The sequence below is a fragment of the Rhipicephalus sanguineus genome, chromosome 11 (assembly GCF_013339695.2).
Source record: "Rhipicephalus sanguineus isolate Rsan-2018 chromosome 11, BIME_Rsan_1.4, whole genome shotgun sequence".
Taxonomy (NCBI): Eukaryota; Metazoa; Arthropoda; class Arachnida; order Ixodida; family Ixodidae; genus Rhipicephalus; species Rhipicephalus sanguineus.
This window is the reverse complement of record NC_051186.1, coordinates 13,572,238-13,586,420: the sequence shown is the minus strand read 5'-3', so window position 1 is coordinate 13,586,420 and position 14,183 is coordinate 13,572,238. Positions and strand designations below refer to the sequence as shown.

The 14,183-nt window shown below is 41.6% G+C and overlaps 1 protein-coding gene across 1 annotated transcript in view; it reads right to left on the bottom strand.

Annotated features, from left to right (window-relative positions):
* LOC119373528 (putative cytochrome P450 2D7) overlaps positions 1 to 13,358 on the bottom strand; it is a gene marked incomplete in the record, with an annotated part of 28,543 nt that extends 15,185 nt beyond the window's left edge. Inside the window, 3 exon segments of the mRNA XM_037643577.2 lie at positions 921 to 1,045; positions 3,932 to 4,210; positions 12,931 to 13,358. Coding sequence (XP_037499505.1) covers positions 921 to 1,045; positions 3,932 to 4,191 — 385 coding nt within the window.
* Positions 13,359 to 14,183: the final 825 nt, after the last annotated feature.

Here is a 14,183-nt window from a genome sequence, read left to right as displayed (position 1 = left end):
CGTGTGTTACTTAGCAAAGTCACAAAACATTATTTCCTGTGAAGCCGCGGGGCCGCTAGCGAAAGGTCCGCAGGCAGCGTGTTTGAGACCTCGGCAAGAGATCGTGAATGGATGCGTGTGCCCAAAATAGGTTCGATGGAGATTAACACTGTTGACAGCCATATTTATGCGTTGATACGGCACGTGCGTGGAACCAAATACCAAGTTACTGTAACGGTAAAGCAAATGTCGCGTTCTACGTCCTACTAATTCTATGATTGCGCAGGCAAAATCTCAACATGCCCAAGCCGAGATAATCAATGATACGGTTAAAGCTAGCAATACGCAGGTGCCGACATATTGTTATCATATTGTTACGGGGAGACGACAGAAGAAGGCTGTATTTACAGTACTGACACAATCACAGAGATAGGGGTGACAGCCAAGGTGGCGAAAGCAGCAACGAACACGTCCTCTTCCTCTTCGTCCTCTAGGTAAGCGGCACATAACATTAATTTCAGGCGCCGCAAGAGCCATAACTTAGAGCACATGCTCTGGCGATGCCTTTCATTCCTGGGCAGTCATCAAGCCAACCAAGCCAAGTGGTTCTCCGCGATCACAAGCCCCAGCAACGGGAATTAGGTTTGGGCCGACCAGAGCCCACGATGCGTCGGTCAGGCTTAGCCTGCCCGTCCCAACGTGGGAGGAGCCCACTGCGCCCTAGTCGCATCTCTCAGGACTACTAATAAATTTTCACCAACCAACCAACCAACAAGAGTCATTTTCGAAGCACCATCGAGCCGACTTGTTTTACCCTTTGAATTTAACGCAAGTAGCGTGCCAGCAGTATGTGTCTGCTTGAGGTCTTAGTATTGAAGTTTTTCTCTGAAATAGTGACAAAGAAGGTGCATGTCCATTAAACTTTTCTAAGCCAAACTAACCTTTGTAACTGCCACCGCCAAAGTTCATGATTTCCGGTCGGTCGAGCACTTGATTATTCACGGAGAATTTTTTAATAGAGTCAATGTCGTTGAGAACCACAATGCTTCTGAAGTAGCTTCTTAATCTACAAGGAAAACAGCAATAAAACACGCCAAAACAAAGTGTAAATATTCGTATCATGGTACTTTTGCGAAGTAGGAAATCTTCAACTAAGCCATAATTCATCATTTTTCGCAGCACATTGCTACCCACTATTACAGCTCACTCAGGCTGAAAGACAGGCCCTGCTAGCCTGTTCAGCTCAACGCGCCTTACTGTAACTCATATGCTGAAGCCGCACTCGTCTATCTGTCACGGATAGGGTACTCGATAAAAGGGTACTCGAATAATTTTACCGTATTGCTCTGTCTTGATCCTGCCCTGTACACGTGTTCGGTTCAGCGATATGTCCACTGAATTTTCATATTTTGCTTCAGGTGTTTCCGCTCGATCTGTATGTATTTATCACTTCGTGCGAACATAAAAACTGAGTTCAAAGTAGCACTCTGCCCTTGTCTGCTTCCTCTTCTACGTCCTTGTGAAGTCACGCTTACCCACTTCTATCATTGATGCTAATCAATTAGCCCGCCAACGTGTTTCGTCGACTTCATGGAACTAACGACAGCACGCAAAAATGTCTGGCCAGAGGGTGCTTTTTCAAATCCTTGCGAACTTTCTTTGATGCCTCAGATATAAATACCATTGTAGCCATATTCGTCGAAAGAAATTATTTGCATAGAAATTGTTAGAATATGCAACATCCCTAAGCTTTAACGTTTGCGCGAACGCTCTGAATATCGGTGCTCAGTTATTGGTAATTGTCAACCTGTAAGTTGTCTCGAGAAATAGTGCTGTCAGCTTAGGAAAATTGGTGATTCATTCTTAGGTACAGCGCGATGAAAGAAAATGCAGACGGTGAGATCTTGACAAGCGCGGAACGAATAGTAAATGGACTTTAATGCAACGACACGTCTTTCTAACATGTTTTAAATACCCTATATAAGCGTGGCCGCTGTAACTGACACGCCAGATAATTACGCAGATACCTCAAGCTGCCGCAGAAGACGTGCAGAGCGTTTTTGCAATATCCGGGGCGTTCTGGTCCTCAGAAATAGAAATTCATAAGCCAATCTGTCGAAATGCACCGCATGTCTTCTTCAATTGATCGCGAAGATACTTTCCGCTCCCATTCTGCAGAATAATTCCGCAAACCTGAGGGAGTTTATAAACGCTTAGTTTTGTGCTAGACAACGTTCCTGACAACAACAGATCTCCTTTGCCTAGCCCCGACGTTTCACGCTCTTGCTGCTCTTCTGCCATATTTTTGCCTCTCTTTGCAAGTATATTAATATGTAAATAACATATCACCGTGAAGTGCTCGCTCAAGCTAAAGGACTTGTATCAGTTTTCTGGCAGACAAATTATAAGGTAGTGAGCGTATCTTTGTTCTCAATAATTAAACCATCATCCCAAACTCGCAACGTCTCGACAAGAAAGGCTGACAAGCGTCACACATGCAGAGCCATCATAAAATGGGGCAGGGTGTTGAACCGTTTCTTTTAATTGGCTGCGTGCTTCATATATATATATATAGATATACATACAGGGTGTTTCAAGAAATGTGTCCAACTTTCTCAAAAAATCAGGAAAATGCGATATTTGATTGCTGCCTTCAGAATTGGTTTTTCTGTAGTGGCAGGGATTCTAAGATGGATGGATGGATAGTGGAACTTTATGAAATATAGTCCTGAGAGACGCGACTAGCGCGCAGTGGGCTTCTCCCACGTTGGGACGGGCAGGCTTAGCCTGAGATGATTTAAAAAATTATTTGGGATTGTAATTAAAAAAGTTAGATTAATTAACTTTTTAATTAGTGGAGTTACGTGGTTGTGTCAAATGGGAGAATAAAAGTTCTTCATGCCAGAAACCCAATCCAGCTTTGAGATTTCGAAAAAGTGGCATCTAGTAATAATTACAAAGTAATGGAGTTCAACCAAATTCAATGGCGAAACATAAACAGAAAGATGGAAGAACGCAACTGCCGTATTCTTCTGAGATGTCCAAAATGAGTGAATGTCTTTTTCTGAAGCGCTAGGCATCTTAACATGGTTAGAGACGTCAATTGAGACAGTAATTAAGAAAGTTGAATTAATTAACTTTTTAATCAGTGGAGTTAGGTGGCTGTGTCAAATTGGGGAATTCAAGTTCTTCGTGCCAGAAACCCATCCCAACATTGAGATTTCGAAAAAGTGGCCTCTAGTAATAATTACGAAGTAATGAATTTCAACCGAATTCGAGGGCTTTCGCTGTTGAAAGCCGTTGCATTTGATTGAATTTCATTAGGCCACAACAATTACTAGAGGTCGCTTTTTCGAAATCTCAGAACTCGGATGGGTTCCTCGCATAAAGAACTTCAATTCTCCCATTCGACACAATCACCTAACTCCACTAATAAAACGTTAGTTAATGTAACTTTCTTAATTACTGTCTTAAATGATGTACTTAACTACCTTAAGATTTCTGCCGCTACAGAAAAAGCAATTCGGAAAGCCCCGAGCTAATATCGCATTTCCTGATTTTTTGAGAAGCTTGGACACATTTCTTGAAACACCCTGTATATATATATATATATATATATATATATATATATATATATATATATATATATATATATATATATATATATATATATATATATATATATATATATATCACGTCTTGTGTCATTAGCTGCATAGACTTGTGTAAGCGTTCTGCTACGAGGCATCAACGACCTACCTCTATCCATATGATTTGCCTCATTGACCAGTCCTGCTTTCTCTACACATTATACATTGGTGTTCGTTGGACAGCATTGTCAATGCTGCAGTGCTAAAGCATGCCATTTTTAAGCTGGCCATTTACTGACAACAATGTTGACAAACCACTCGTGCTCTGAACCATTCGTGTTTTTTTTCTGCAGCTGGCTTACCTGAAGACAGGGCCGTACTCTTTTGCCCAATGCAGAGCCTTTACGTAGTGAAAGTTGTGATGTTTCAGCTCGAGATGGCCGAAAATCGATGACGTTGGAGGCATTGGCGGAAGTTTCGTGCCTGGCGGAAGATTATGCCGATTGAACCAGCACCAATTCAGCAGCAAAATGAATCCGCGTTTCATGCTTGTCAGAATGAACACGACCCATTCCATCACTTTGAAATACAGTGTTTTTCCTTCCTTCATTGTGGATTTCATTGACTGGAAAAGCCTGCTTCTAGAAAAGGAAAAAATAAAAACAGGGCGAAAAGTTTACGTACAGATAAACGTTATTGCATAATCTTGAATAATTTATAAATATATGGCAGCCGGGAAAATTAGGAATAATGAGTGTAGCCTTCAGTTATTCCACGTGGTTTTCGTGTTGAATAGTAACCATACGACTTGAAATCTAAAATAAAATGCTCAATTTAAAAACTCACTAACATAATGATTTCTTTGAACGGGTCACTGCAAGGTGGTATAAGAATGGAGGCAGTACAGAATAGAAAGCGAAATTCAGGCGGAAGTGCAGAAGACTCATCGCATTCACATTATACGTGACACCCGGCAATGAGCAGCACTCTAACGGCTGACATATTTCAAAAGGCAGTCCTCACCGTTCATGAGTATTTCCGAAGTATTGGTGTGCGTACTCTTTATACATCCGACAACGTCTGCGTATTCTTTGGATGAAATGTAAAAAGGTCGCATCGTAACATCAGTAACGCAATCCTGCCACCATCTGTAGTAAGCATTTATACTTAAATGTCTTTAATTCTTGCTTTCATTAGTCCAGCCCTGCCTGTAGGCGGCATGCATTTCTTATTTCGTCGAGAAGGTAGACATAGGTAGATATCGAATATAAAACCTTCGTTCAAATTATAGATCACCGCATACCACGAAGAACGAGCGCCCGATAAGCGCGGCGGCAAGCTTGCAATGAGAGATGACAACGGGCGCTTGAAGGTAGCGAAGGCTTTTCTGCCTCTATGGCCGCCAGCAGGTCCTTTTTTCGGCTGGCAATTCCTTCACCCCGGTGTTGCTCCCAGCGTAAGCGGGCGCGCGCGTTCTTCCGCAGTCGGCAAGTAGTGATGGGAAAGAAATCGGGCCTGGGTTTCGTGATCGAATGAGATTCTACAGCGGTGCCACAGCAGAGAAAGCAGCTGCCTTCCTTCTTCGGACCTGATTGCTCTGACTTTTGACAAGCCATTCGCAGATCAGCGCCGATGTCCTCTGACCGCTCTCAAACTTTCACCACACATTTATTATTGTATGGCGTTCAATCAGTCATTTATTATATCCATCGCGTGTTTCTTGCTCTTTATTTCGCAAGTGTACCACGCACTTTATTTATCACTGTATCTAATAAAATGTCGGTCATTCCACGCCAACAGTCCCAGCCGTGGCGCTCGACCATCTGCGATTTAAATTGAAAAAAAAATCCAGAACAATCTATCCAAAACAAGAAGCCTTCTGCCTAACCATTTTTGGCGAAAAATTTTTTTCAGTGCCGCAAACCGCACGTGAAGTTTTTCGGAAAACTCGTAACTGTGGCTCGTAAAGCGCGTTTTCAAAAAAATCTCTTCTTTCTAAATTATGCTAGGGGAAAATTTCCCCTACAGAACGATCGTAAAATCTTCACTTCAAATAAGTTTCACGAACGTTTACGCTTTCGTGGACTTTTTATGTGGCCTTAAATATAAACAATGTGGCCCGATTTTGGGGATTTTTTTCATAGAAAGGCGGCATTCAGTGAAATGTAATATTTGTATTAACCGATTGCCAGGAAGACTCACTGTAGCCGCAAAATAGGTTGAGACGTGTATGACGTGAAATGTTGTGTACAGCTGGCGACAAGGGTGCAAAAAAGTACATTTTCGCACATGTTTAGCCGTAAATTTAACATTGAGGTGGTCCTAGTAAAATTATCTTAAATAGTCGTTTATTAGCAACATTAGTTGGCTACTGACTAAGAAAGTTTTATCAAATTACTTTTTGTTTTAAGCAAGAAAGTCATTTTTAAAGATGTGTTCTGCCGGCGTCTGTTGCTCGTGTTTTGTCTTCGCAGCAACGCGTCCAGCGGCAAGTACAACGTACGTGGGCGCGAGGTTCGCTACGGAACATCTATACAACACTTTGCTCATGCTTATTTGAATACTTTACTGGCGAGTATTGGACCGAGTAAACATGAAACGTGAACCCCGCTGTAGTGAACTTAACCACATGCAGCTGTCCATTGAAGGCCGAAATAGTGTACTTACGCATCAGTGGGAAGAGAGACCGATGCGCGCAACACCCCGTTGCCTCCGCAAATAATTCAATTACATATATATATATATATATATATATATATATATATATATATATATATATATATATATATATATATATATATATATATATATATATATATATGTGTGTGTGTATGTTCTGCTGTCACAGCGCGGCTGCCTCCCTGGAATCACTCCCTGCCTCCCTGGAACAAACCGAGCTGCTGCGCAGATGTGGACCGGAGCCATCGCCGCTTGCCGACTACGGTATCATCAGCATCAAAATCCTTCACACCGCAAGATGGCCATTGCGACCGTCTTCGGTGACGTCACATCACATGTCCTTCTCGGAAGCTACAAAAGGGCGTGAACCGGCGATCCTCCCCGGTGGGCCAGGCAGCAGCACTACCGGCGGGATGCTCAGTAATCCCTTCTGATTCGTTCTTCAGGTTGGTGATAACCGGCCATCGCGTTGTTTTCGTAGTGACAACCCTTATTTGTTGCTGCTGCCTTGCCCACACTTTTTACTAAATGCTGTCTCTTATGTTTTCACCCTAGCAAAAAGTTTATTGCTTTTTGGCGATATTGAAACAAACCCCGGTCCCTCCCAAAGTGATACGATTGCGTGAGTTACTCTCTGGACAACAAAAAATATTGGAAACCATGGGATCTATGCAATCTTCTCATGAGAAGATAGAAAAGAAATTGTCAGCAGCAAGCGACAGAATGGAGGCAATGGAGAAACAGCGGTCTAGTCTTGCCACATTGGGCGACAAGATTAAAGACTTAGAAGACAAAATGTGCCACCTTGATAGAAACTTCGTGGCGCTTAAAGACAAAGTAGATGACTTAGAAAATAGGAGCCGCCGAAATAACCTAATCATCTATGGTCTTTACGAACCGAAGAACGAGACACATGAAGAATTGGAGAAGAAATTTAATAAGGACATTGTAGAAGAAAAACTGGGACTTAAAGCGGTCAGCACTAATGCGAATTCATAGGATAGGCCGCAATATGGAAAATAAAAATCGTCCAATTGTAATAAAGTGTATGGAGTATAGAGAAAAGCTGTCAATTTTAAAAGTTTCGTATAAACTTAAAGGCACTTCATTGTTTATTGCGGAAGATTTTTCGCAACATGTCCGTGAGCAGCGAAGGATGCTTTTGAAAACTGCTCACGACGAAAAGGAAAAAAGAAAGCTAATGTTAAGCTTATCTATGATAAGCTAAGCGTAATGGCGTTATGTACGGCTGGGACAGTGATAAGAAATGCCGCTTTAAGTTGAAAAATGATAGACGGGTTTGACAAATGCAAAATGATGATCAATTCTTGAGACTTCTCAACATCAATTGTAGGAGCGTAGTCAATAAAAGCACAGAGCCTGAGGGGCTAATTATTTCTAACGATCCTGACCTTGTTATACTGACTGAGACATGGCTCAGTGATTAAATCTACGATAGTGAATTCGTTCCATCAGGATACCGAGTTTACAGGAAGGACCGTGGTAGCAGGGGTGGTGGAGTTTGTATAATCTACAAAAGTGCGCTTAACGTATTCTCGATGCCTGATGTTGACAACATTGAGTGTTTATTCTGCAAAGCCTATTGTGGCAGCCTTAGGTTTATTGTTGGTGCCATGTACAGACGCCCTAACTCTGATGCTTCTACCATGAATGTGTTGAAAAAGTATTTATGTAACCATGTCAAACCTGATGATCGGATAATCATATCTGGTGATTTCAATTTACCTGATGTTGACTGGCCAACAATGTCCTCCAAAATTCGTAATGACAAGGTAGGAGAGGCAATGCTTGATATTGCTTTTGCCTTTGACCTTACTCAAATTGTTGAAGGCTTCACAAGAATTCAGGATAGCAGTAAGTCTCTACTCGATCTTTTCTTCGTAAGCGGTAGCATTTTCGAGAACGCCACGTCTCAAATCATTCCAGGTATTTCCGATCACCAAGCCGTCTTTCTTAGCCTCAGAAATGTTAAAGTCGACAAAGCTATCGAAGCTTCGCATTTTCGAAACTCTTCCAGAGCCGATGACGAAGCTATAATATACGTGCTTTCGTTTCATCTAGATAATTTCTCTTGCAGTGATGCGAATGTTCACAGTCTTTGGGCTTCTTTCACGAAACTTGTACATGAATGCATTGAGCAATTTGTGCCATTGATACGCAAAAAAAAAACAAACGCGTGAATGCTTGGATCAGTCGTTCTACTATACATTTGCAGAGAAAGTTAAAGAGGTTAAAGAAAAAACGTCGTTCTGTAGGTGACTGCGTGAGCCTAGAATCCAAAATTTCAGATTTGTCTCACAAAGTTAAAACACAAGTGGCAGCTCACAAAGACAAATATTTTTCCGTTTCATTACCTAGTTTCATTATTAGTTCGCCACAGAAATTCTGGAAAGCAATTTCCCCATCCTCTACTGATGTCGACGCTTTTACCATTAATGGTATCCAAATTACTGAGGCCACAAAAATTGCTAGTGCATTCAATACGCAGTTTCAGTCCTGCTTTACTAATGATGATGGGAAATTGCCTACTTTTGTGTCACCATTACCTCCGATGCCTGACATGGCCGTAGGTGAAGAGGGAATTTTCAACGTGCTCTTGAAACTTGATGTAAAAAAATCTGGGAGTGCTGACGAAATACCCAATGCCTTTCTCAAAAGGTACGCTGAATGGGTTGTCAAATATCTGTGCATTCTTTTTACAAAATCGCTGAAAGAAGGACAGATGCCAATCGATTGGAGGACAGCCAAAGTGAAACCACTTCACAAAAAGGGAAAGAAAGATGAAATTAGCAATTATAGGCCAATATCATTAGTGTCAACAGTTTGTAAGTTGCTCGAGCATATAGTTCATAATCATATTTCGGAATTTTTAACTCCTCATAATGCCCTATCCTAGTCTCAACATGGATTCAGAAAAGGTTATTCTACTTGTACCCAATTAGTTCAGACAGTTCACGATTTTGCATTGGCAATGAATAGATGTGTGCAGACTGATGCAATTTTTATGGATTCTTCAAAGGCATTAGATAAGGTTGCTCACAAAAAATTAATTTTCAAACTAGACAACATGCTCAAAAACAAGCAGTTAACTAAATGGATTTTATCTTACCTTCATAGCCGGCAGCAATTTGTTGTATTTAAAGATAAATGCTCTGAGAGGGTTTCTGTGGAATCTGGCGTCCCCCAGGGATCGGTACTTGGACCGCTTCTTTTTCTTTTATATATCAATGACACTGTGAATGATGTACCAGTTAACATAAAACTCTATGCAGATGACTGCGTTATTTACTCCGAGGTAGAAAACCCTTATGACCAAATAAAGTTAAATGCCGCATTTCAAAAAGTTAAATCTTGGTGCGACACGTGGCAGATGCCCGTAAACTTTGAAAAAACCGTATTTATGCGCATTTCACACAAAAAAGAGCCCCTCTTGTACCAATATTGCTGTAACAATATATTCCTTGCTGAGGTGCAGTACTACAAGTATCTATGGGTTTACATTACCAACAACCTGACGTGGAATAAGCACATCGATTACGTTGGAGCTTGTGCTAACACAAGACTTTCATTTCTTAGGAGAGCTCTCAAGCACTCCACTCCCACTGTTCGCTTGCTGCCGTACAAAACAACCGTTCTGCCCATTCTAGATTATGCAGTCGTTATATGGGATCCTTTTACGTTGACTAACAAAAACAAGATTGAAAAAATACAAAGAAAGGCAGTCAGTTTTATATACAATAGTTATGGTCGCACATCTGTTAGTGCACTACTAGCGAGAGCTAATCTTCCACCAATAACTGAAAGAAACCGAATTTCTTGCCTCAAATTTTTATATAAGCTAATCAAAAAGCATTATAACATAGACACTAGCACATTGTCTTTCTCCTCTGGGTATCCGACAAGCCATCGACATAGTCTCTGTATTACGCCCCTTCAAACACGTAATAATTGTTTCACGCATTCATTTTTCCCGAGTACAGTCAGGGAGTGGAACAACCTAACTAATGACGTTGTTTTACAGCCATCACTTGAAATGTTTGCCTCGTGTCTAACTGCATAATATATGTGTGCATATATATATATATATATATATATATATATATATATATATATATATATATATATATATATATATAGGTCTTTTTTCTTTTGGAATTGTGTTAATTAATACCCGTGTTTTTCCAATACTTACGTATGTGACTGTTTCTGATATATTTATTATCCTGTATATTTTGAATTGTAATCTGTCGCCATGGTTGATCATGTATTCGTAAATAGTGCATTTCAGTCTTTCCTTTTCTTTGTAATTCCGAAAACTGTACTTTGCTTCCGTATTTTTATTTTTCTTCTTGTTTACCTAGGAATGCCTATGATTGTACATCCCACCCTGCTATAATCCCTCATGTGGGAGTGCAGTATCTACAAATTTGACAAACACGCAGAACACCTAAAGAACTCCTTATCACAACAAAATTATCCCGCAGACATTATTGATGATGCCATATTACGTGCTCGCAACGTGAACCGGAATGACATAATTAAGGAGACAAAAGCAGTATCCAAAACAACTTCCCAAACAAATCTTGTACTAACTTACTCCTCATCAGCGCCATGAGTTAACAACATACTTTCCCGCCACTTCAACATAATAAGGCAAAGAAAACGACTGACTTCCATCTTCGCGGAGCCACCTCGCGTGGTGTACCACAGGGATAAAAACTTGAAGGACAACCTTGTCAGAGCAAAAACAAACCCCGCCAGTATTGATTCAGGGTGCCGCCCCTGCGGAAAAGCTCGTTGCAAGATATGCCCACACATGGTCACAACGCGTGAATCAAAGGCAAGCTACTCAGATTTCAAATTCAACATCAACCAAAACCTAAATTGTGACTCTAGCAATGTGATATACATGTCACATTGCAACGTCTGCGGGCAAGAATACATCGGCCAAACGGACACGCCATTTCGGCTGCGGTTTAATAACCACCGGTACCACGCCACTTCACTGCCGAAGCTAACCTTATCTAGACATCTACGCTTGCCAAACCACAGCTTTGAAAATATCAGCGTAACTCTTTTACAGTCCGGTTTCCAAAACACGCGCGCGCGCGAACAACGTGAGGCATATTTTATTTTTAAATTTATGGCATTAACAGCCGGCATCAATGAGGACCCTGGAAGACTCTCCTGCCTCCGAGAGATAAGCCAAAATGAATTTGGCAACACGGAATCATAATTGGGACCATGCCTGTTTCTTGACTGGCTCGTACGTATGCAGTGTCGTTTACTTTCTTGCTCTTCTTCTTTCCTTTTTTTATTGATTATTTTCTTTTCACTAGTTGTACAATGTAAACTGCTTACGCTCCCCTACCACTGGGAGGCTATTCACACGGAGCGGGCGGAGATGAAAGGTGGAAGCCGACCCATTAAGGGAACACCTCCCTCACATGCCTCATCCTGCCTTCCGCGACGACAATTTTGGGTGGTCCGGCGCAAGACGCGAACGGGCAAACACTTTAGGCCATTCGCAGTTTGCTTTTTTTTCCTCGCCTTGTGACTTCGTCGGTGTTCCTCTCTCTCCTTTTTTCCGTTCTTTTCTTTTTTCTTTTTCCTTTGTTTCTTTCCGTAATCTGTCTCCACCACTCTCTGAAATGTCCTTGAAGGCGAGAGTGACGCGGCAAGAAGCAAATTCGAACTTCGACGTCAGTTTTAACTCATCCCCTGAGGAAGGGAGGTCCCCTCCCGAAACTGTTGAGAAATAAATATTTATATCACTGTTGACAACGTTTCCGTTGTGTTATACCCACTACTCCAAAAGAACTGGCACTATTTATCTACACCTATATATATATATATATATATATAGTAACAGCTCGTTATTTGACCCCCATTAATTCGGCAAATCGAACAATTCGGACGTATTCTCGGGTCTCGGCAGGCATATGAATTTCTTAAACGCATAAAACTCTCGTTAATTAGGTCATATACGGCGGTACCACGGTCACTTCGGATGATCCTCGGAGCGCGCCAAGCTCGAAGCGCCGCAAGTCAGAACTGCGTGGACGCTATGATCTCGCTGTAGCGACTACGATCACGTCCACAGCGGATGCGGCAGTCAGTAGCTTCGTTTTGACTTCGGGCAATGCGTGCGCACTGTCACAAACCTTAAGCATGGTGGAAGCTGCTGAAGATGAAGATCTTCAGTCGCGGTCCGCTTGTTGGCATGCAACTTGCTTGCTACTTTGTTATGAACGATCATTCGCTGGCTATTTTTTCCGGTGAAAAAAAAAATTATCGTCATGAGAGCATATTGGTGTTAGTGGCTGCGGCGGTTCACAATGGGTGGGTTCAGAGCACGTGTCCGCTTAACACACGAGGGGTGGTGGGCCGTGGTCGCATTGCGAAAGAATCAAGTCACGAGTAATGAAAACTGCGGCTTTTACATTGTTCCTATGCAAAAAAGTACTGGATTTACTTATTCATCAAGAAATTTACAATGCATTGATATAATCGACACGTGTTTAGTCTTGTATTGATACTTTCGATAATTCAGCATTCGGTTATTTCGGCCATTTTTTGCGGTCCCGTGAAATACGAATTAAGGATCTTTTACTTATATATATGTATATATATATAATCATTTGAGGCAGAATGCACTCACCTTTCTGTTACAGCGCTTGCACGAAATGTAGAATCAGCACAGATGTTGCATTAAAATTTGGTAGCTGTGAATTATAGTGAGGTCAACGCCGTCTTGAGCAGCAAACACACGCACAGTCTTCAATTCAAGAACGCTACCTGTGTAGCTATGAGGTCAATTATAATTTCGCATTTGAAGTTTCCGTAGCTGGATAAGTGTAGCGATGTAGCCAATGATACATGCAGCTGTGAAATGAAGCTCTTTGGCAAAGATGTCACACCCTCATTGAGCGCTTTTAAGGGTCAACCTTTTTATACGTCGAGAATGATTCGCGTCACTGTCTATCAATTTTACTGCATGTTTTTATCAGGATGATTCGCGTGGCATGGCACGAGGCTGGAGCAACATATACGTACCTTTTAAATAGAACGATTGATGTCACTCTCTCTCAGTATGAAGATATTGCTTTTAATTTCGCAGAGATAAAAAAAGAGTACCGTAATAGTATATTCAAAAAAGAAACCAAAGCAGTTTTATATTCTGGAATGCAAATCGAAACATCTCCCTCCTCATCTGAAACGACGAGGGATTGGTTGTCTGCTGAAATTTGCAGGTGCGTTAAAATCTCATTGCTTTTTTTTTTCATTTTCTAAGTGATCTCTTATACCAAGGTAACCGCACCTATACATGCACCTATTGAGTTCCAATATTTGTGATAGCAGACTGAGGAAGACATCTGCTGATTTGAAAAAAAAATATGGTGCGAAGGCCGCGGTGCCTACATGCTTTCGTAGCTGCTGTCAGAGTTCGACGACGGTATGCCGGGTATTTGCACTGAAACGTTTGTAAGCTTTAAACTTGAGTGTCGGATATGTTTCCATCATTTTCCGAGATTTGAAGTTTTTTTTCCGTCTGTGAATCACTGTCGAAAAAAATTCAGCGCTACATTTATTGCCACGTGGTCGTGACGTTGATGAAGACCACAGGCGACGTGTCCAAGATGATACCCTTTATTTGGCCGAACTTGTGGCTGAGAAACGGAAAATTAATTTACAGCAATACACACGTTATGCACTGATAGCGGCGAACAGAGCGTCGGCCGTCGATCAACTGACAAGCGGTGAAGCGCGTCGGCATTCATACATGTGCCGTCGAATATTCCAGCGTTATCGCTGGTCGTCGCGCAAGCTCTAGAATAAGCTCGAGCGTTCGCGTCTTGCGCGCAATCTGAACAAAACGATCTACAATAATCGCGAAGCTTCTGGAACAATGAG